General features: G+C 48.8%; 2 protein-coding genes across 6 annotated transcripts in view; both read left to right on the top strand.

Annotated features, from left to right (window-relative positions):
• Positions 1-4,091, top strand: part of SUPT16H (SPT16 homolog, facilitates chromatin remodeling subunit) — a 31,452-nt gene extending 27,361 nt beyond the window's left edge. The window contains exons 23-26 of the mRNA XM_083882211.1: positions 1,044-1,173; positions 2,262-2,388; positions 3,210-3,287; positions 3,856-4,091. Coding sequence (XP_083738337.1) covers positions 1,044-1,173; positions 2,262-2,388; positions 3,210-3,287; positions 3,856-3,965 — 445 coding nt within the window. The 3' untranslated portion in view covers positions 3,966-4,091. The remainder of the gene's footprint in view (positions 1-1,043; positions 1,174-2,261; positions 2,389-3,209; positions 3,288-3,855) is intronic.
• Positions 4,092-7,652: 3,561 nt separating this feature from the next.
• Positions 7,653-19,880, top strand: HNRNPC (heterogeneous nuclear ribonucleoprotein C). 5 transcript variants are annotated; one of them, XM_083882202.1, is made up of 9 exons: positions 7,653-7,697; positions 9,743-9,806; positions 13,424-13,667; positions 16,245-16,320; positions 17,748-17,795; positions 17,929-18,086; positions 18,544-18,645; positions 19,421-19,581; positions 19,784-19,880. In XM_083882202.1, exons 3-9 carry the CDS (start codon positions 13,427-13,429, stop codon positions 19,865-19,867), a joined length of 870 nt encoding a protein of 289 aa, XP_083738328.1. In that variant the 5' UTR covers positions 7,653-7,697; positions 9,743-9,806; positions 13,424-13,426; the 3' UTR covers positions 19,868-19,880. The 5 variants fall into 5 exon arrangements, with proteins under 5 accessions (XP_083738328.1, XP_083738325.1, XP_083738327.1 ...); XM_083882199.1 differs by lacking the exons at positions 7,653-7,697; positions 9,743-9,806; positions 13,424-13,667 and adding an exon at positions 14,353-14,395 and having other exon boundaries at positions 16,245-16,359; positions 17,748-17,822; XM_083882201.1 differs by lacking the exons at positions 7,653-7,697; positions 9,743-9,806; positions 13,424-13,667 and adding an exon at positions 14,612-14,684 and having other exon boundaries at positions 17,748-17,822.

Below are 19,880 nucleotides of genomic sequence, written 5' to 3'. Positions count from 1 at the left end.
GGTTTTTTTGGGGATTTTTTGGGAAATTTTTGGGAATTTTTTTGGGAATTTTGGGGGGAATTTTTTTGGAAATTTTTTTTTTTAATTTTTTGGGAATTTTTTTTTAATTTTTTGGGAATTTTTTGGGGGAATTTTTGGGAATTTTGGGGGATTTTTTGGGGAATTTTAATGGAATTTTTTGGAGGCATTTTTTTTAGATTTTTCAAGGATTTTTTTTTTTTTTTTTTTTTTTGATTTTTTTTAAGGATTTTTTTTTTTGCGATTTTTTAAATTTTTGAATTTAATCCCTGTCTCACCTGTGTCTCACCTGTGTCTCACCTGTCTCACCTGTCCCACCTGTCTCACCTGTCCCACCTGTCCCACCTGTCTCACCTGTCTCACCTGTGTCTCACCTGTCCCACCTGTCTCACCTGTCTCACCTGTGTCTCACCTGTCTCACCTGTCTCACCTGTCCCACCTGTCCCACCTGTCTCACCTGTCTCACCTGTCCCACCTGTCCCACCTGTCCTCACCTGTCCCACCTGTCTCACCTGTCCCACCTGTCCCACCTGTCCCACCTGTTCCACCTGTCCCACCTGTCTCACCTGTCTCACCTGTCTCTCACCTGTCTCACCTGTCCCACCTGTCTCACCTGTCTCACCTGTGTCTCACCTGTCTCACCTGTCTCACCTGTCCCACCTGTCCCACCTGTCCCACCTGTTCCACCTGTCTCACCTGTCCCACCTGTCTCACCTGTCTCACCTGTTCCACCTGTCTCACCTGTCCCACCTGTCTCACCTGTCCTCACCTGTCTCACCTGTCTCACCTGTCTCACCTGTCCCACCTGTCTCACCTGTCCCTCACCTGTCCCACCTGTCTCACCTGTCCCACCTGTCTCACCTGTTCCTCACCTGTGTATCCCATACCTGTCTCTCACCTGTCCCTCACCTGTCTCACCTGTCTCACCTGTCTCACCTGTCCCTCACCTGTCTCACCTGTCTCACCTGTCTCACCTGTCCCACCTGTCCCACCTGTCCCACCTGTCTCACCTGTCTCACCTGCAGCTCGTGTGACCTCAAGTACACGGAGGGGGTTCAGTCCCTCAACTGGACCAAGATCATGAAAACCATCGTGGACGACCCCGAGGGGTTCTTCGAGCAGGGGGGGTGGTCCTTCCTCGAGCCCGAGGGGGAGGTGAGTTACCTGTGACACACCTGGACACACCTGGGGACACACCTGGGGACACCTGGGGACACACCTGGGGACACACCTGGGACACACCTGGGGACACCTGGGGACACCTGGGGACACCTGGGGACACTCTGGGCACACCTGGGCACACCTGGGACACACCTGGGGACACACCTGGGGACACACCTGGGGATACACCTGGGACACACCTGGGGACACCTGGGACACACCTGGGATACCTGCGATACACCTGGGGACACCTGGAGACACACCTGGGGACACCTGGGACACACCTGGACACACCTGGGGACACACCTGGGACACACCTGGGGACACCTGGGGACACACCTGGGCACACCTGGGGACACACCTGGGGACACCTGGGACACACCTGGGCACACCTGGGGACACCTGGGACACCTGGGACACACCTGGGCACACCTGAGATACACCTGGACACACCTGGGGACACCTGGGACACACCTGGGGACACACCTGGGACACACCTGGGGACACACCTGGGCACACCTGGGGACACACCTGGGGACACTCTGGGGACACCTGGGGACACCTGGACACACCTGTGACACACCTGGGACACACCTGGGACACACCTGGGGACACACCTGGGGACACTCTGGGGACACCTGGGGACACCTGGACACACCTGTGACACACCTGGGGACACACCTGGGGACACACCTGGGCCACACCTGGGGACACACCTGGGGACACACCTGGGACACACCTGGGGACACACCTGGGCACACCTGGGACACACCTGGGGACACACCTGGGCACACCTGGGGACACCTGGGGACACACCTGGGACACACCTGGGACACACCTGGGGACACCTGGGGACACACCTGGGGACACACCTGGGGACACACCTGGGACACACCTGGGACACACCTGGGGACACCTGGGGACACACCTGGGGACACCTGGGCCCCCAAATCTCCTTTTCCTGCCCCAGTTTTTGCCCTGCCCTGTCCCACCTGTCTGACCTCACCTGTCCAATCTCACCTGTCCATCTCACCTGTCTGACCTCACCTGTGTGACCTCACCTGTCCATCTCACCTGTGCAGGGCTCGGAGGCGGAGCCGGGTGAGTCGGAGTCGGAGCTGGAGGACGAGACGTTCAATCCGTCGGAGGAGGACGAGGAGGAGGAGGAGGACAGCGACGAGGATTATTCCTCCGAGGCCGAGGAGTCCGGTCAGTTTTTGTCCATTTTTATTATTTTTTACCCCATTTTTTTTTTACCCTTTAAACCCTTTTTGTGTTTTCATTTTTTTGACATTTTTTTCAGATTTTTTTCCCAATTTTTTCCCCAATTTTTTCTCCTTTTAACTCTTTTTTTTTCACTTTTTTTTTTCACTTTTTTTTCTCGTTTTTCCCTATTTTTTCCCAATTTTTCCCCATTTTTCCCCAATTTTTTCCCCATTTTTCCCCAATTTTTTCCCCAATTTTTCCCCATTTTTTCCCCATTTTTTCCCCATTTTTTCCAATTTTTCCCCATTTTTCCCCATTTTTTCCCCATTTTTTCCCCATTTTTCCCCAATTTTTCCCCAATTTTTTCCCCATTTTTCCCCAATTTTTCCCCAATTTTTTCCCAATTTTTCCCCATTTTTTCGCCATTTTTTCCAATTTTTCCCCCCAATTTTTCCCCAATTTTTTCCCCATTTTTTCCCCATTTTTTCCAATTTTTCCCCATTTTTCCCCCCAATTTTTCCCCATTTTTTCCCCATTTTTCCCCCAATTTTTCCCCAATTTTCCCCTTTTTTTTCTCCATTTTTTCCCCATTTTTCCCCATTTTTCTCCAATTTTTCCCAATTTTTTTCCCAATTTTCTCCCAATTTTTCCCCATTTTTCCCCAATTTTTTCCCCATTTTTCCCCATTTTTTCCCCAATTTTTTTCCCAATTTTCCCCCATTTTTTCCCCATTTTTTCCCCATTTTTTCCTCAATTTTTCCCCAATTTTTTCCCCATTTTTTCCCATTTTTTCCCATTTTTTCCCATTTTTTCCCCGTTCCCAGAGTACTCCAAGGACTCCCTGGGCAGTGAGGAGGAGAGTGGGAAGGACTGGGACGAGCTCGAGGAGGAGGCCCGGAAAGGTCAGACCCAAAAAACCCAAAATTCACCCCAAAAAATATCCCAAAATTGTCCCAAAATATCCCAAAAACTCACAAAAAAAAACAAGAAAAAAATCCCCAAAAAAATCCCAAAAATTCTCTCCAATCTCCTCAACCCCCCAAACCCCCAAAACCCCCCAAAAATCCTCAAAAAATCCCCCAAAAATCCCCAAAAACCCCAAAAATCTCTCAAAAAAATCCCCAAAAAAACCCCCCAAAAAATCCCAAAAATATTCCCCAAATTCCCCAAAAAAAATCCCTAAAAAAATTCCAAAAAAAAAAAAATCCCCAAATCCCTTTAACCCCTAAACCCCCCCAAAACTCCAAATTTTCCACAAAAAACCAAAAATCCCCAAATTTCCCCCCAAAAAGGGTCAAAATTCCCCCCTAAAATCCAAAAAAAAGTCAAGAAAAAACCCCCAAAAAATCCAAAAAAAATCCAAAAAAAATCCCAAAAATTCCCTCCAACCCCCTCAACCCCCCAAACCTCCAAAAACCCCCAAAAATTCACTTTTTTCCCCCAAAAAATAATTTTATTTTCCTCTCAAAGCGGACCGGGAGAGCCAGTACGAGGAGGAGGAGGAGCGGGGGCGGGGCCGGAAGCGGAAGGGACCCCCCGGGCGGGGGCGGCCCCTCCCCCCCAAGAAGAAACGGAAGTGACGTCACCGCCCCTCCCCCACCCCCAAACCCCCCCCGAATTTTTTCCCTTTTTTTTTTTTGGTTGTTTTTTTTTTTTTTTTTTTGGTTTTTTTTTCTTCAAAAAAATAATAAAAAAATATCCAAAATTTGGGAGGTTTCGCCCCTCAAAAATTTGGGGTTTTTTTTTTGGGTCATTTTCGAGTTTTTTCCGCCCCAAAAATTTTTTTTTCGCCCCAAAATTCCCCCCCCAAAAAAAATTCCCTGAAATTCTCAAAATATTTTCAGATTTTTTTTTGAAGAAATTTTGGAGGAGTTTTTTTTTTATTATTATTTTTCTCGAAATTTTTCATGTTTTTTTCCCACCCCAAATTCCTGAAATTTTCCCCAGAATTTTGGGGAATTTTTGGAGATTTTTTTTTCTGGATTTTTCCAAAAATTTTCGAGTTTTTTTTTTTCACAAAAGTCCCGAAATTTTACAGATTTTTTTGGGGAATTTTCATGTTTTTTCTTGGTTTTCCCAAAATTTCCCAAAGTTTTTCCCTGAATTCCCAAAATTTTCCAGATTTTTGGGGAATTTTTTCAGGATTTTCCCCAAATTTTCTGAAGTTTCACCTGAAATTCCCAAAAATTCCCCCAAAATTCCCAAATTTTTCTGGAATTTTTGGGGCAGTTTTTTTTCTTGGTTTTTTTCACCCAAAAAAATTTTCCAGAATTTTTTGGGTTTTTTTCCTCAATTTTTCCCAAAAATTTCGAGTTTTTCTCAGATTTTTGGAGAATTTAGAAGATTTTTCTGGATTTTTTCCAAAAATTTCGGAGTTTTTCCCAAAATTTTCCAGATTTTTGGGGAATTTTAGAGGTTTTTTCTTGATTTTCCCAAAATTTTTGAGGTTTTTCCTGGAAATTCCCAAAATTATTCCCAAAATTCCCAAAATTTTCCGGAGTTTGGGGGAATTTTGGGGTTTTTTTTTCTTCTCAGATTTTTGGGGTTTTTCCTGTAAATTTTAGGGATTTTTTAGGGAAATTTTAGGGATTTCCTGAAAATTTTTTGGGATTTTTCTCTTTCAGATTTTTGGGATTTTTTTCCGTGAATTTTTTGGGATTTTTTTTCCTCGAATTTTTGGGTTTTTCCCCTGAAATTTTGGCCTGAAATTTCCTATTTTTGGGAATTTTTGGGATTTTTCTCCCCAAATTTTTTTTGGAGTTTTCCCTCAAATTTTTTTGATTTTTTTAAATTTTTTTTTCCCTCAAATTTTTCGATTTTTTTTTTTTCCCCCCAAAAAAAAATTTTTGTGTTTTTTTTTTTTCCTTCAGATTTTTTTGGGTTTTTTTCAGGTTTTTTCCCAATTCCGACTTTTTTTCCCCTCCCCAAAAAAAAAAATCCCCCAAATTTCCCCCAAATTTCCCTTTTTTTTGTTGTTGTTGTTGAATTTCTGTATTTATGGGGGGTCTCCCCCTTTTTGGGGGGATTTTCCCCAATTTTGGGGTTTTTGGGACCCTCCCCCTCCCTCCCCTCCCCCCTCGTGCATCTTTTCCAAAAAAAAGTTCAATAAAAAGTTCGTTTTTTTAAGGTTTTTTAACCAAAACGGGGATTTCTGAGGCCGGGGGGAAATGGGGGAGAAATGGGGAAAAAAAAGGGAAAAAATGTTGGAAAAAAATGGGGAAAAAATGGGGAAAAAATTGCAGGAAAAAATGGGAAAAAATGGGGGAAAAATAAAAAAAAATGGGAAAAAATTGGGGAAAAATGGGGAAAAAATGGGGAAAAAATATTGGAAAAAAAAGGGAAATTTTGGGAAAAAAATGGGAAAAAATGTTGGAAAAAATGGGGAAAAAATTGCAGGAAAAAATGGGGAAAAATCAAGAAAAAATGGAAAAAAATTGCAGAAAAAATGGGAAAAAATGGGGTAAAATCAAGAAAAAATGGGAAAGAATTGGGGGGAAAATGGGAAAAAATAGGAGAAAATTGGGGGAAAATTGTGAAAAAAAATTAGGGGAAAATGTGAAAAAAATTGGAGGAAAAATGGAATAAAATTGGGGGAAAAAATGGGGAAAATTTGGGATAAAATTGAGGAAAATTTGAGAAAAAAAAAGGGAAATTGGAGAAAAATTGGGGAATAAATGGGAAAAAAATGGGAAAAAATGGAAAAATATTGGGGGGGAATGCAGGAAGTTTGGGAAAAAAATTGGGGAAAAATTGGGAAAAATGGGGGAAAAATTGGGGAAAATTTGGGTAAAAAGTTGGGGGAAAATTGGGGAAAAAATTAGGGAAGATTTGGGGAAAAATGGGGAAAAAACTGGGGGAAAATAGGAGAAAAAATGGGGGGAAATTGGGGAAAAAGTTGGGGAAAAAATGCGGGAAAATTGGGGGGGAAATGGAAAAAAATTGGGGAAAATTTGGGATAAAATTGAAGAAAATTTGAGAAAAAAATGGGGAGAAATTGGGCGGAAATTGGAAAAAAAAGAAGGAGAAAAATAAGGGAAAATTCGGGAAAAATTTGGGAAAAAATGGGAGAAAATTGGGCAAAGTATTGGAGGAAAAATGGGGGAAAATATTGGAGGAAAATGGGAAAAAATGGGGAAAAATTGGGAGAAAAATGGAGGAAATTGGGGAAAAATTGGGGAAAAATTAGGGGAAAAATGTGGAAAAAATTTGGGAAAAATGCTGGGGAAATTGGGGGAAAATGAGGAAAAAAGGGAGAAAAAATATGGAAAATTTTGGGAAAAAATAGGGGGAAAATTGGGAAAAAAATTGAGGGAGAAAATGGGGAAATTGGGAAAAATTGGAGAAATTGGTGAGGAATTGGGGAAAATGGAGAAAATCGGGAAAACCTGAGAAAAATTGGGGAGAAATTTAGGAAAAACCACTAAAAACTGCGGGAAACTGGGAAAAACCACAAATTGTGGAAAACTGGGGGAAAAAAGTCGGATTTGGGCTAAAACCGGATTAAAATCGGCTCAAACGGGCCCAAACCAGTTCGGGGAGGGGGAAAAAAACCAGTTTAAAACACAAAAACCAGTTTGGGGCGGCGGGAACTGGTTTGAACTGGGCCCAAAACCACTTTAAACGGTCCAAAAACAGTTTAAAAGGCCTCAAAACAGTTATAACCGCCCCAAGCCGGTTTAAACCGAGCCCAAACCAGTTAAAATGGGCCCAAATCAGTTTAAATGAGCCCAAAACCAGCACAAAAAGCCCAAAACCTTTTAAAAGGGCCCCAAACCAGTTTAAATGGGCCCAAAACCAGCGCGAAGTGGGGCCCGGCTCGGTTCCGCCCTCTTTATTTGATTGACAGCGCCGCCGTCCAATCGCCGCGCGCCCTCAGCGGTTTTGGTTCAATCACAGCGCCGCTCTGCCCTTTTAGCCCCGCCTCTTCTTTCAGCCAATCACGGCTTTTGGCGCATGCGCAGAGTGAACCGCGCGTCTCAGGGCGGGCGTTCCGTAAAGGACTCGCTTGTGATTGGTCTAGCGATCATACTGGCAGATTTTTCACCCAATCAGCGCCGTTTGCGCTATGATTGACACAATCTGTGAGGGGCCGGCTGTAACTCCACCCCCTCCCGCGCAGCGGCGCATTCCGCTCTCCTATTAGTTCGGAGATAGATTGACAGCCCTCCCAGCGAATCAGAGCGCGTTATTCGGCGGCAGGGGCGGGCCCGGCGGCTCTCGCGGGCGCTGAGGGCGGCACGGGCGCCATTTTGCGCTCAGCCCCCGGAGGAAGCGGCGGCGGCGGCGGCGGGAGCGCGGCGGGGCCCGGAGCGGTGAGGGAGGGGCACGGCGGGGAAAACGCTCCAAGCGGGGGGTCCCGGGGAGGGATTTATGGGGGGGATTTACCGGGAAAAGGTGACGGGGATGAGGAGAAAAGGGGGGGGGGCGGAGATGGCGGCGGCGCGTGAGGGAACGAGGCGGGAAAACGGGGGGGGGGGAAGGGGGGGGGCGCCCCCTCAGGGCCGTGAAGGGAGGGGGCGTGGCCAGGGCTGTGTGGGCGGGGCTAAACATGGTTAAAAGGCTCATTAGCGCTAATTAGCGCGGCTGGAGGGGCTTAATTAACTCCTTGAAGGGCGAAATGAAACCCCCTTTCTCCTGCGGGGCGGAGTCAGCCCGGGGGGGCGGGGTTAACACAAAAGTGGGCGGGGTTATCCCCAAAAGGGGCGGGGTTTGGGCCTAAAAGGGGCGTGGTTTTCTTTAGGGACGTGTTTAAACTCATTAACGGGTTCATTAAGTCCCGCTGGATTTAATTAACCCCCGAGGGGGCGGGGCTTAGCCCTGATTGACTCCTGGGGCTTAATTAACACCTTGAGCCCAATTAACTCCCTTGGTGACTCTAAACCCCTTCTCATTTGCATAATTAAAACTCCGGGGGCGTGGCTAATCATTAATAAGCCAATTAAGGAAAGATAAATTATTTATAAATTATGAGGGGCGGGGTTTGAGCCTGGGGGCGTGGCCAGAGCCGCTGTGGGCGTGGCCAAGGTCCCCCCCAAGGCTTTAATTAACCTCATTAAGGGTTAATTACCTCGTTAATTACCGACCCCGGGGTTTCCCTCCCAATTCCCCAATTTTCCTTTTTTTGTTTTTGTGACAATTCCGATTTTTTTCCCGTTAAAAATTTGGGGTTAAAACTCCTTTTTTTTCCCATTCAATTTTTAAAATTATTTTTTTCATTTTATAATTTTTGGGGCAGAATTCCCGAATTCTCCGGAAACCCCCAAATTTCCCAAATTTTCACTTTTAAAAGGTTAAATCAAAATTTTTAAAGAGTTTTAAACTCAATTATTTCTTCCCCGAACCCTCAAATTTTAGGGCAAATCCCCCAAATTTTTCCCAAATTCGTTTTTATTTGGAGGATAAATCAAAACTTTTAATGAGTAAAAAACTGTTTTTGGTCCCCAAACCCCCAAATTTTGTCCCAAACCTTCGAATTTTGCTGGAAAAACCCCCAAAATTCCCCATTTCAATCCCAAACTTGTCACTTCTTAAAGGACAAATCAAAACTTTTAATGACTTAAACTAAATTTTTTGCCCCAAAATCCCAAACTTTGGATTAAAACCCCCAAAATTCTCATTTCAGTCCCGAATTCGGTGATTTTTAAAGGACAAATCAAAACTTTTAACGAGTTAAACTCAAACTTTTGCTCGAAATCCCCAAATTTTGCTGCAAAACCCCCAAAAATCTCCAATTTTTCCCCCAAATTTTGTCTCTCCAAAACACCCAACTTGTTCCAACTCCCCAAATTTTCCTTTTTTCACCCCAAAATCCCCTTTTATTTCCCCCAATTCAATCCCAGGGACCCAAAACTCCCCCAAAATTTGAGTTGTGGGCGTGTCTTTGTGGGGGGAGGGGTCTCTTATCCTTCTCTCGTTCCAGGGCCCAGGAGGCGTTTCCGGACCCCTCCCCCCCCCTCCCCTCCCCCTCCCTCCCCTCCCCCACCCGCCCCTCCCCCCCCTCTGGCGCCGTTTTTGGGGCCCCCCCCAAAAAAACCCGAAATTTTAAATGTTTTAAATTATTTTAAATGTTTTAAAATTTTGGAGGATTTTTGGGGGAGGGGCTGAAATAACCAAAGGGGGGAAGGGGGAAAAAGGGGGGGAGGGGCAAAGAGAAAAGGGGGGAGGGGCCTGAAAAAAGGTGAAAAAGGGGGAGGAAAAAACAAAAAAAAAACCAAAAAAAAAAAGGGGGGAGGGGGGGACCAGGGTGGGGGAGGGGCCGCCCCTCCCCCCCGCCCCTCCCCCCCGAATTTTTAAATATTTTTTCTCTTTTTTTTATTTTTTATTTTTATATTTTTTTTTATTTTTTGTGTTTTCACAGCGAAGATTTTTTTGTGACAAAAAATAAACAAACAAACAAACCCCTCCCCCCCTCGGCGGCGACCGTAAGTTGGAGACGTTTTTTTTCTACATTTTTAAATTTTTTTTTTTTTAATTTTTATTGTTTTTTTTTTAAAAAAAAATCCCTTTTCTCTCCCCCCCCCAATAAAAAAAAAAACAATGCGGGTTTTGCCCCTCCCCCCGCCCCTCCCCCACCCCCCGCGCGGGCCCCTCCCCCCGCCCCGGCCGGGATTGCCCCTCCCCCACCCCGACCCCCCGTGAAGCCCCAAAACGGCCCCAAAATTCCGTTCAGGGGGCGGGGCTTGGCCTGGCCCCTCCCCCTCCCGCCCCTCCCCCACCCGGGGTGGGTTTGCAGGGCTTTGGAGGGAATTTGAAATAATTTTTTTTTTTTTTTAAACCTCCCCTAATTTTTTTTTTTTTAATTTTTTATTTTTCTTTTTTTTTATTTTTCTGATTTTTTTTCCTGATTTTTTTATTTTTCTGAATTTTTTTCTGATTTTTTTTTTATTTTTCTATTTTTTTTCAAATTTTCTTTTTTATTTTTCTACTTTTTATTTTTCTATTTTTTATTTTTTTATTTTTTATTTTTTGTTTTTCCTATTTTTTATTTTTTCTATTTTTTATTTTTTCTATTTTTTATTTTTGCTCTATTTTTTTTTTCTATTTTTTATTTTTCTTTTTTTTTTTTTTTTTTTTTTTACTTTTCCAATTTTTTTTTTCTGACTTTTTTTTCTATTTTTTATTTTTCTCTATTTTTTATTTCTCTATTTTTTATTTTTCTATTTTTTATTTTTCTATTTTTCATTTTTCTATTTTTTATTTCTCTATTTTTTATTTCTCTCTATTTTTTATTTTTCTAACCTTTCCATTTTTCCCTCCCCGGGGCCCTTCGCTGGCTTTGGCTCCTCCCCCTTTTCCCGCCCCTTCCAGGCCCCGCCCCCTTTGCGGATTGGCCAGGCCCCTTTTAAAGCCCCGCCCCCTTTGGCCGCTTTGGCCCCGCCCCTTTGAGGCCCCGCCCCGTTGAGGCTCCGCCCCTTTGAGGGTTGGGTTGGCCCCGCCTCCTGTAAAGCCCCGCCCCTTGGCGGTTCGGCCGCGCCAATTCGAGGCCCCGCCCCTTTGGGCTTTGGCTCCGCCCCTTCGGGTTTTGGCCCCGCCCCTTCGGGTCCGGCCACGCCCTTTCCCCGCCCCCTCCTCCGTCCCTCCCCCTTCGCCGCCGCCGAGCCTTGGACGCCCCTCCCCCCCACGGTAAGAGGCGCACCCTTCGTTAATTAATTAATTAATTAATTGCTGCTAATTAGGGGAGGTCGGAGCCCTCGTTAAAGGGTTCGGGGCTAATTAGGGATGGCAATTAGGGATATAATTAATGGCTAATTAGCACAATTAGTTTGTCATTAGGGGTGTAATTAGCGCTAATTAGGGGAGGCCGGGTCTAATTAGGGACGGTAATTAGGCAGAGTAATGGCTCGGGTCTACATCCCTAATTAGCATAATTAGCTCATTAATAGCGTCGTTAGAGCTAATTGGAGTCCTTAATAAGCCCTTAATTAGTGGGTGGGATAATTACTTGTTATTAATTAGGCATTAATTAATAATTAGGGGTTAATTAGCAGATCTGGGGAGTGTCATCAGTGGACGGGGTTGATAATGTTAATTAGCATAATTAGCTCATTTATAGGGCTGTAATTAGCGCTAATTAGAGGTGCTGGGGCTAATTAGGGGTGGTAATTAGGGACTGTAATTAATAACTGGGTTTATAATGGTAATTAGCATAATTAGCTCATTAACAGTGTTATTAGAGCTAATTAGGGGAGCTGAGACCCCTCGTTAAAGGGTTTGGGGCTAATTAGGGAAGTAATTAACGTTTTACATTGATGACGTTGTTAATTAACGTAATTAACATTATGTTGGCGTAATTAATTAACAGCGGAGTCATTAGAGCTCATTAAACCACCTTAGCAGTGCTTAATGAGTCCTTAATTAGTGGGCTGGGCAATTAATTGTTATTAATTAGTAGTAATTAGGGGTTAATTAGCAGAATTGGGTAGGCTGGAGGCCATTGGGTTGTTAATTACCCATTAATTAGGGAGTAATTAACAAGGGGCGGGGCTGACGAGCAGAAAACAATTAACAGCAGTTGTTAATAAAGGAAACGGGAATTAATTACTAAAGGTGTTAATTAATAGAGGCGTTAATTAATAAAGGTGTTAATGAAGGCCTTTATTAAGGTAATGGAGGGTGCTGGGGTTGGCTGTTAGGCGCTCGTTATGCTAATTAGATGCTAATTAGATGCTAATTGGGGGTTCTGGGACTTTCCGGGGGGGTCCAGGTGGGGTTTGGGGGGTTTTATTTGGATTTTTGGGGGATTTTTGGGAGGAATTTGGGGATTTTGGGGTTTTTCCAGATGAGTTTGGGGGGTTTTATTTTGATTTTTTGGGGGATTTTGGGAGGATTTGGGGGATTTTTGGGTTTTTCCAGGTGATTTTGGGGTTTGGGGATTTTTGGGGGTTTTTTTATTTTTTTTGGAGGGATTTTTGGGGGATTTTTAGGGGATTTTTGGGGGTTTTGGGTTTTTCCAGGTGATTTTTTTGGGGGGGGTGTTTTTTTGGGTTGTTTTTTTAGGGACTTTTGGAATATTTTTTTTTTTCGATTTTTCGGTGGGGTTTTTTTATTATTATTTTTGGGGGGTTTTTTAGGGACTTTTGGAATTTTTTTTTTTTTTTTTTTTGAATTTTGGGTGGGATTTTTTTTATTATTATTATTATTTTTGGGGGTTTTTTTTAGGGACTTTTGGGTCTTCTAAGGTGGTTTTTGGGGTGTTTTTGGGGGGGGATTTTTTGGGTTGTTTTTTAGGGACTTTTGGATTTTTTTTTTTTTTTTTTTTTAATTTTTGGGTGGGGTTTTTTTATTATTATTATTTTTGGGGTTTTTTTAGGGACTTTTGGGTCTTCTAAGGTGGTTTTTGGGGTGTTTTTTTGGGGGTTTGGGTGCCTCCAAATGATTTTTTTAGGGATTTTTTAGGGATTTTTGACCAACAAAACCAACCCCCATTCCCTCAACTCCCACCTGATTTTTGGGTTTATTTTTGGGTTTTTTGGGCACTTCCAGGTGGATTTTTGTGGGTTTTTGGTGGTTCCAGGTGTTTTTTGGGTGGCTTTAGGTGATTTTTGTGGGTTTTGGGTGGTTCCAGGTGATTTTTGGGTGGTTCCAGGTGGATTTTTGTGGGTTTTGGGCGGTTCCATGTGTTTTCTGGGTGGTTCCAGGTAATTTTCGTTTGGCTTTTGGGTTATTAGGTGGATTTTTGGTGGTTTTTTGGTGGGTTTTTTGTGGGTTTTGGGTGGTTCCAGGTGTTTTTTTGACATTTTTTAGGTTTTGGGGTAGTTTTTTTCGTGGCTTTTGGAGTTTTTTGGGTGGTTCCAGGTGTATTTTTGGGTGGTTCTAAGTGATTTTGGGGTATTTTTTGTGGTTTTGGGTGGTTCCAAATGATTTTTGGGTATCCCCAATCACCTCTTGGTCATCCCTGTCCCGTTTTGGGTGGTCCAAAAACCTTCTGGTCACTCCTGGGACCTTCTGGCCACTCCCATGGCCACACCCACCCTTCCCCACCCCTGAGTGACCCCTGACCCCTGACCCCACTGACCCCTGACCCCTGTCCACTCCCCAGGCCATGGCCAGCAACGTGACCAACAAGACGGACCCGCGTTCCCTGAACTCGCGGGTGTTCATCGGGAACCTGAACACGCTGGTGGTGAAGAAGAGCGACGTGGAGGCCATTTTCTCCAAGTACGGCAAAATCGTCGGCTGCTCCGTCCACAAGGGCTTCGCCTTCGTGCAGTACGTCAACGAGAGGAACGCCAGGGCTGCCGTGGCCGGGGAGGACGGCAGGATGATCGCTGGACAGGTGTTAGGTGGGTCACCTGTGTTACCTGTGTTACCTGGGCACAGGTGTGTTACCTGTGTTACCTGTGATACCCGGGGTGGGACAGGTGAGGGGTGCAGTACGTCAACGAGAGGAACGCCAGGGCTGCCGTGGCCGGGGAGGACGGCAGGATGATCGCTGGACAGGTGTTAGGTGGGTTACCTGTGTTACCTGGGCACAGGTGTGTTACCTGTGTCACCTGAGGACAGGTGTGTCACTGTGGGGTCAGCAGGTGTGTCACTCTGGGATGGGGATTCAGTGCCCAGAATGGCCCCACGATCAGCAGACAGGGGTTAGGTGGGTCACCTGGGCACAGGTGTGCTCATAACATGGGACAGGTGTGTCATATTGAGACGGGACAGGTTCCAGGTGTGTCACTCTGGGATGGATATTCGGGGCCCAAAATGGCCCCATGATCACCAGACAGGTGCTAATGGCTCACCTGTGTTACCTGGGCACAGGTGCGTCACTGTAAGGTAGGACAAGTGTGTCACTCTAAGGTGGGACAGGTTCCAGGTGTGTCACTCTGGGATGGGGATTCAGAGCCCAGAATGGCCCCGTGATCACCAGACAGGTGTTAGGTGGGTTACCTGGGCACAGGTGTGTTACCTGTGTCAGTGTGGGTGGGACAGGTGAGGGTGCAGTACGTGAACGAGAGGAACACCAGGGCTGCCGTGGCCGGGGAGGACGGCAGGATGATCGCTGGACAGGTGTTAGGTGGGTCACCTGTGTTACCTGTGTTACCTGGGCACAGGTGTGTTACCTGTGTCACCTGAGGACAGGTGTGTCACTGTGGGGTCAGCAGGTGTGTTACTCTGGGATGGGGATTCAGGGCCCAGAATGGCCCCACGATCACCAGACAGGGGTTAGGTGGGTTACCTGGGCACAGGTGTGTTACCTGTGTCAGTGTGGGTGGGACAGGTGAGGGTGCAGTACGTGAACAAGAGGAACACCAGAGCTGCCATGGCCGGGGAGGACGGCAGGATGATCGCTGGACAGGTGTTAGGTGGGTCACCTGTGTTACCTGGGCACAGGTGTGCTACCTGTGTTACCTGAGGACAGGTGTGTCACTGTGGGGTCAGCAGGTGTGTCACTCTGGGATGGGGATTCAGGGCCCAGAATGGCCCCACGATCACCAGACAGGGGTTAGGTGAGTTACCTGTGTTACCTGTCTTACCTGGGGACAGGTGTGCTCATGGACTGGGACAGGTGTGTCACTGTGAGGTGGGACAGGTTCATGGTCTGTCACTCTGGGATGGGGATTCAGAGCCCAAAATGGCCCCACGATCACCAGACAGGTGTTAGTGGGTTACCTGTGTTACCTGGGCACAGGTGTGTCACCTGTGTCACTGTGGGAACAGATGTGTTAGTGGGACAGGTGTGTTACCTGGGGACAGGTGTGTCACTGTGGGGACAGGTGTGTCACTGTGGACAGGTGTGTTACCTGTGTCACTGTGGACAGGTGTGTTACCTGGGGACAGGTGTGTTACCTGGGACAGGTGTGTCACTGTGGACAGGTGTGTTACCTGGGCACAGGTGTGTCACTGTGGGGACAGGTGTGTTACCTGGGACAGGTGTGTTACCTGGGGACAGGTGTGTTACCTGGGACAGGTGTGTCACTGGGGACAGGTGTGTCACTGTGGGGACAGGTGTGTTACCTGGGGCAGGTGTGTTACCTGGGACAGGTGTGTCACTGTGGGACAGGTGTGTCACTGTGGGGACAGGTGTGTTACCTGGGGCAGGTGTGTCACTGTGGGACAGGTGTGTTACCTGGGACAGGTGTGCCACTGTGGGACAGATGTGTCAGTTACGGTCACTCGTGGTCACTCGTGGTCACTCGTGGTCAGTGGTCACTCAGTGGTCACTCACAGTCACTGCAGGTTCCAGGTGGCCACACCTGGGCTCCTTTCAGGTAAGTTTTGGCCACTTGTGGTCACTCTGGGAGGGGTCACTGGACAGGTGACCTCACCTGGGCACACCTGGGGTCACTTTGGGGTCAGTGTGGGGTCAGTTTTGGGTCACTCTGGGGTCATCCTTGGGGTCACCCCTGGGGTCATTTTGGGGTCTTTTCTCCCCATTCCGGGACCTGCTGGGGTGAAATCGACCCAAATCTGCCCCAAATTGGCCCAAAACTGCCCCAATTTGGCCCCAAACTGTCCTGAAATGGCCCAAACTGCCCCAAATTTCCCCAAAATCCCCCCCTGACCCCCCGATGTGCCCCCCCAGACATCAGCCTGGCGGCCGGGCCGAAGGTGAACCAAACCAGCCCCAAACCAGCCCCAAAACTGCCCCAAACTGGTGGCAGATGGCCCCAAAATGGCCCCAAATTGGCCCAAACTGGCTCAAACCAGCCCCAAACCAGCCCCAAATTGCCTTAAAATAGCCCTGAACATCCCCAAACTGCCCCAAACCACCCTAAACCGCCCCAAACTGGCCTCAAAATGGTCTCAAACGGCCCCAAAATGACTCCAGACTCACCCAAACTGCCCCAGACCACCCCAAACTGCCCCCAAATGACCCAAATTTCCCCAAAATCCCCCCCTGACCCCCCGATGTGCCCCCCCAGACATCAACCTGGCGGCCGAGCCGAAGGTGAACCGGGGCAAGGCGGGGGTGAAGCGCTCGGCGGCCGAAATGTACGGGTCAGTACCCGCCCCCCCGTCACCGTCCCCCCTCGTCAGGTGGGGACCCTGGGGGGGAAATCAGGGGTCCTGGGGGTGGTCCTGGAGGGGATTTGGGGTCATTTGGGGAGACCTCGGGGGTCCTGGAGGGGATTTGGGGGGTCCTGGAGGGGATTTGGGGTCATTTGGGGAGACCTCGGGGGTCCTGGAGGGGATTTGGGGGGTCCTGGAGTAGATTTGGGGGGTCCTGGAGGGGATTTGGGGTCATTTGGGGAGACCTCGGGGGTCCTGGAGGGGATTTGGGGGGTCCTGGAGGGGATTTGGGGTCATTTGGGGGGACCTCGGGGGTCCTGGAGGGGATTTGGGGGGTCCTGGAGGGGATTTGGGGGGTCCTGGAGGGGATTTGGGGTCATTTGGGGGGACCTCGGGGGTCCTGGAGGGGATTTGGGGGGTCCTGGAGGGGATTTGGGGGGTCCTGGGGGGATCTCGAGGCCCTGGGGAGGATCTCGTGGGGGTCCTGAAGGGGATTTGGGGGGAAATCAGGGGGTTTGGGGGCTCCTGGGGGGATGTGGGGGGTCCTTGGGCAGATTTGGGGGGTCCTGGGGGGATCTCGAGGTCGTGGGGAAGATCTCGGGGGCTCCTGGAGGAGATTTGGGGGGTCCTGGGGGGGAATTTGGGGAATTTTTTTGGGGGGGAAAATCGGGGCATTTGAGGGAGATTTGGGGGGTCCTAAGGGGGATATGGGGGGAAATCGGAGCATTTGGGGAACTCTGGGGGGTCTTTAGGGGCATTTGGGGGGTCCTGGGGAGATTTTGGGGGTCCTGGAAAAGATTTGGGGGATCCTGGGGGGCATTTGTTGCCTTTTGGGGGGAAATGGGGGCATTTGGAGGGTCCTGGGAGGGATTTGGGGGCTCCTGGGAGGGTTTTTGGGGTGCCCTGGATTTTGGGGGGGATTTGGGGGAGAGATCGAGGTGTCCCGGGAGAGTTTTGGGGGAAAATTGGAATTTTTTTAGGTTATTTTGGGGTTTTTGGGTTATTTTGGGAATCCCAGTGGGGTTTTTGGGTTATTTTGGGGTTTTTTGGGTTATTTTGGGGTTTTTGGGGGTTATTTTGGGTTTCTTGGGTAATTTTGGGAACCCCATTGTGTTTTTTGGGGTTATTTTGAGTTTTTGGGGTTATTTTGGGAATCCCAGTGGGGTTTTTGGGTTATTTTGAGTTTTTGGGGTTATTTTGGGGGTTTTTTGGGTAATTTTGGGAACCCCAATTGGTTTTTGGGTTATTTTGGGAACCCCAGAGGGTTTTTGGGGTTATTTTGGGGGTTTTTGAGGTTATTTAGGGAACCCCAATTGGTTTTTGGGTTATTTTGGGAACCCCAGAGGGTTTTTTGGGAACCCAAATGCGTTTTTTGGGTCGTTTCCGGGCTCTGACTCCCCTCCCCCCGTCCCCAGGTCATCGTTTGACCTTGACTACGACTTCCAGCGGGACTACTATGACCGGTACCAGTATAAACCAGTCCAGAGCGGGTTAGGGACCGCAGCCCCCCCTCCCCTGCCCCTGCCCCGCCCCCCTGAGCCCCGCCCGGGCCCCGCCCCCCCGGGCTGACCCCCATTGGCCGTTCCCTCCCCGCAGGATGTACAGTTACCCCGCCCGCGTCCCGCCCCCGCCGCCCATCGCCCGCGCCGTGGTGCCCTCCAAGCGCCAGAGGGTGTCGGGGAACACCTCGCGCAGGGGCAAGAGCTTCAACAGCAAATCCGGACAGAGGGGCTCCTCCTCCAAGTCTGGGAAACGTGAGTGGGGGGCGGGGAAAGGGGTGGGAGGGGCCGGGGTGGGGATGGGACGCGGCTAATGAGGGGTTGGACACGCCCACCCAATATGGCAGCACCGACATCCAATATGGCCGCTCATGTGGTGCATCCAATATGGCAGCCTACATGCCCCCAATCCAAGATGGTGGCCCCCATGTCCCCAATCCAATATGGCAGCCCCTATGTTCCCTATATCCAACATGGCAGCTCCCACAGCCCCCATGGTGCCCCCCATATCCAAGATGGCAGCCCCCATACCCCCACATCCGATAGGGTGGTCTCCATACCCAACATGGCAGCCCCCACACCACAATCCAACATGGCAGCCTCTATACCCAACATGGCATCCCCCATGTCCCCCCAATCCAAACTGGCAGCACCCATACCCAAGATGGCAGCCCCCAGACCCCCAAAATGGCTCCCCCCCGTCCTGTTGCAGTGAAGGGCGACGACCTGCAGAGCATCAAGAAGGAGCTGGGGCAGATCAAGGCCAAGGTGGACGCGCTGCTGGAGAGCCTCGAGCGGCTCGAGAGGGAGCAGAGTGAGCACGGGGGGGTTTCCTGGGGGGTTTGGGGGGTCCTGGGGGTCTTCAGGGGGGTCCTGGGGGTCTTCAGGGGGGTCCTGGGGGGCAGAAATACCCGGCTATGGGGTGGGATATTTTGGGGGGTTTTGGTCCCCCTAAATTCCGTTATTGCTCCTAAATTTCGTCGTTCCTGTTAAATCTCATTATTTGCCCTAAATTCTATTATTGCCAGTAAATCCAATTATTCCTCTTAAATCCCGTTATTGTTCTTAAATCTTGTTTATTGGCCTTAAATACCGTCTCCCTCAAATCCCATTTTTCTTCTCTAAAATCCCCATTTTTCTCTATCAAATCCCGTTTTTCTCCCTCAAATTTTCATTTTCCCTCCCAACCTCCCATTTTTCCCCCTCAAATCCCCAATTTTCCCTCCCAAAATCCCCATTTTTCTCTAAATCCCATTTTCCTCCCCCAAATCCCATTTTTCCCCTTCGAATCCCCGTTCTTCTCCCCCAAATCCCATTTTTCCCCTTCGAATCCCCGTTCCTCTCCCCTAAATCCCATTTTTCCCCCCCAAACTCCCATTTTGCTCCCCCAAACCCCAATTTTCCCTCCCAAAAATCCCCATTTTTCTCCCCTAAACCCAAATTTTCTGCCCCAAATCCCCATTTTTTTCCCTCCAACCTCCCGTTTTCCCCCCAAACTCTCCATTTTCCCTCCCAAAATTCCCATTTTCCCCCCAAACCCCATTTTTCCCCCCCAAACCCCCCGAATTCTCTGTCTCCCGTAATTCCAGAGGCGAAGAGCGAGAAGGCGGAGGAGGAGCAGGGGGGCGGCGGCAGCGGCTCCAAGAAGGACGAGGTGGGCGGGGCCAAGGCCGAGGGCGGGAACGAGGACTCGGCCGAGGAGGGCGACCTGCTGGACGACGACGAGGCCGAGGAGAGGGGGGACGAGCAGGTGGGGACCCCCCCGTGCTGACCAGTGACCAGCGCTGACCGCCCGGCCCCTCCCCCCACCCCTCTGTGTGTGTCCCCTCCCCCACCCCAGGATTGGCCAGGAAACGCAAACGGGGGAGGGGAGGGCGGGGTGGGGGAGGGGGGGCGTTCCCCCGAGGCCCCGCCCCTCCCCCCCTGACCCCGTGCCCCTCCCCCGTTCCCAGCTGGAGTCGCTGAAAGGGGACGAGAAGGAGGCGGAGGAGGGGGAGGACGACCGGGACAGCGCCAACGGCGAGGACGAGCCCTGAGCCCCTCCCCCCC

The sequence above is a fragment of the Zosterops lateralis genome (assembly GCF_965231275.1).
Source record: "Zosterops lateralis genome assembly, chromosome: 38".
NCBI lineage: Eukaryota > Metazoa > Chordata > Aves > Passeriformes > Zosteropidae > Zosterops > Zosterops lateralis.
The sequence above is the reverse complement of the archived record's forward strand: the minus strand, read 5'-3'. Positions and strand labels throughout refer to the sequence as shown.

Excerpts from the sequence above, each read along its gene's own strand:
- HNRNPC (XM_083882202.1), top strand. The coding sequence starts at position 13,427 with ATGGCCAGCAACGTGACCAACAAGACGGACCCGCGTTCCCTGAACTCG. Across the intron at positions 17,796-17,928 it reads CAGCGGGACTACTATGACCG|GATGTACAGTTACCCCGCCC; the intron begins GTACCAGTATAA and ends CCCTCCCCGCAG. Across the intron at positions 18,646-19,420 it reads GCGGCTCGAGAGGGAGCAGA|AGGCGAAGAGCGAGAAGGCG; the intron begins GTGAGCACGGGG and ends CCGTAATTCCAG.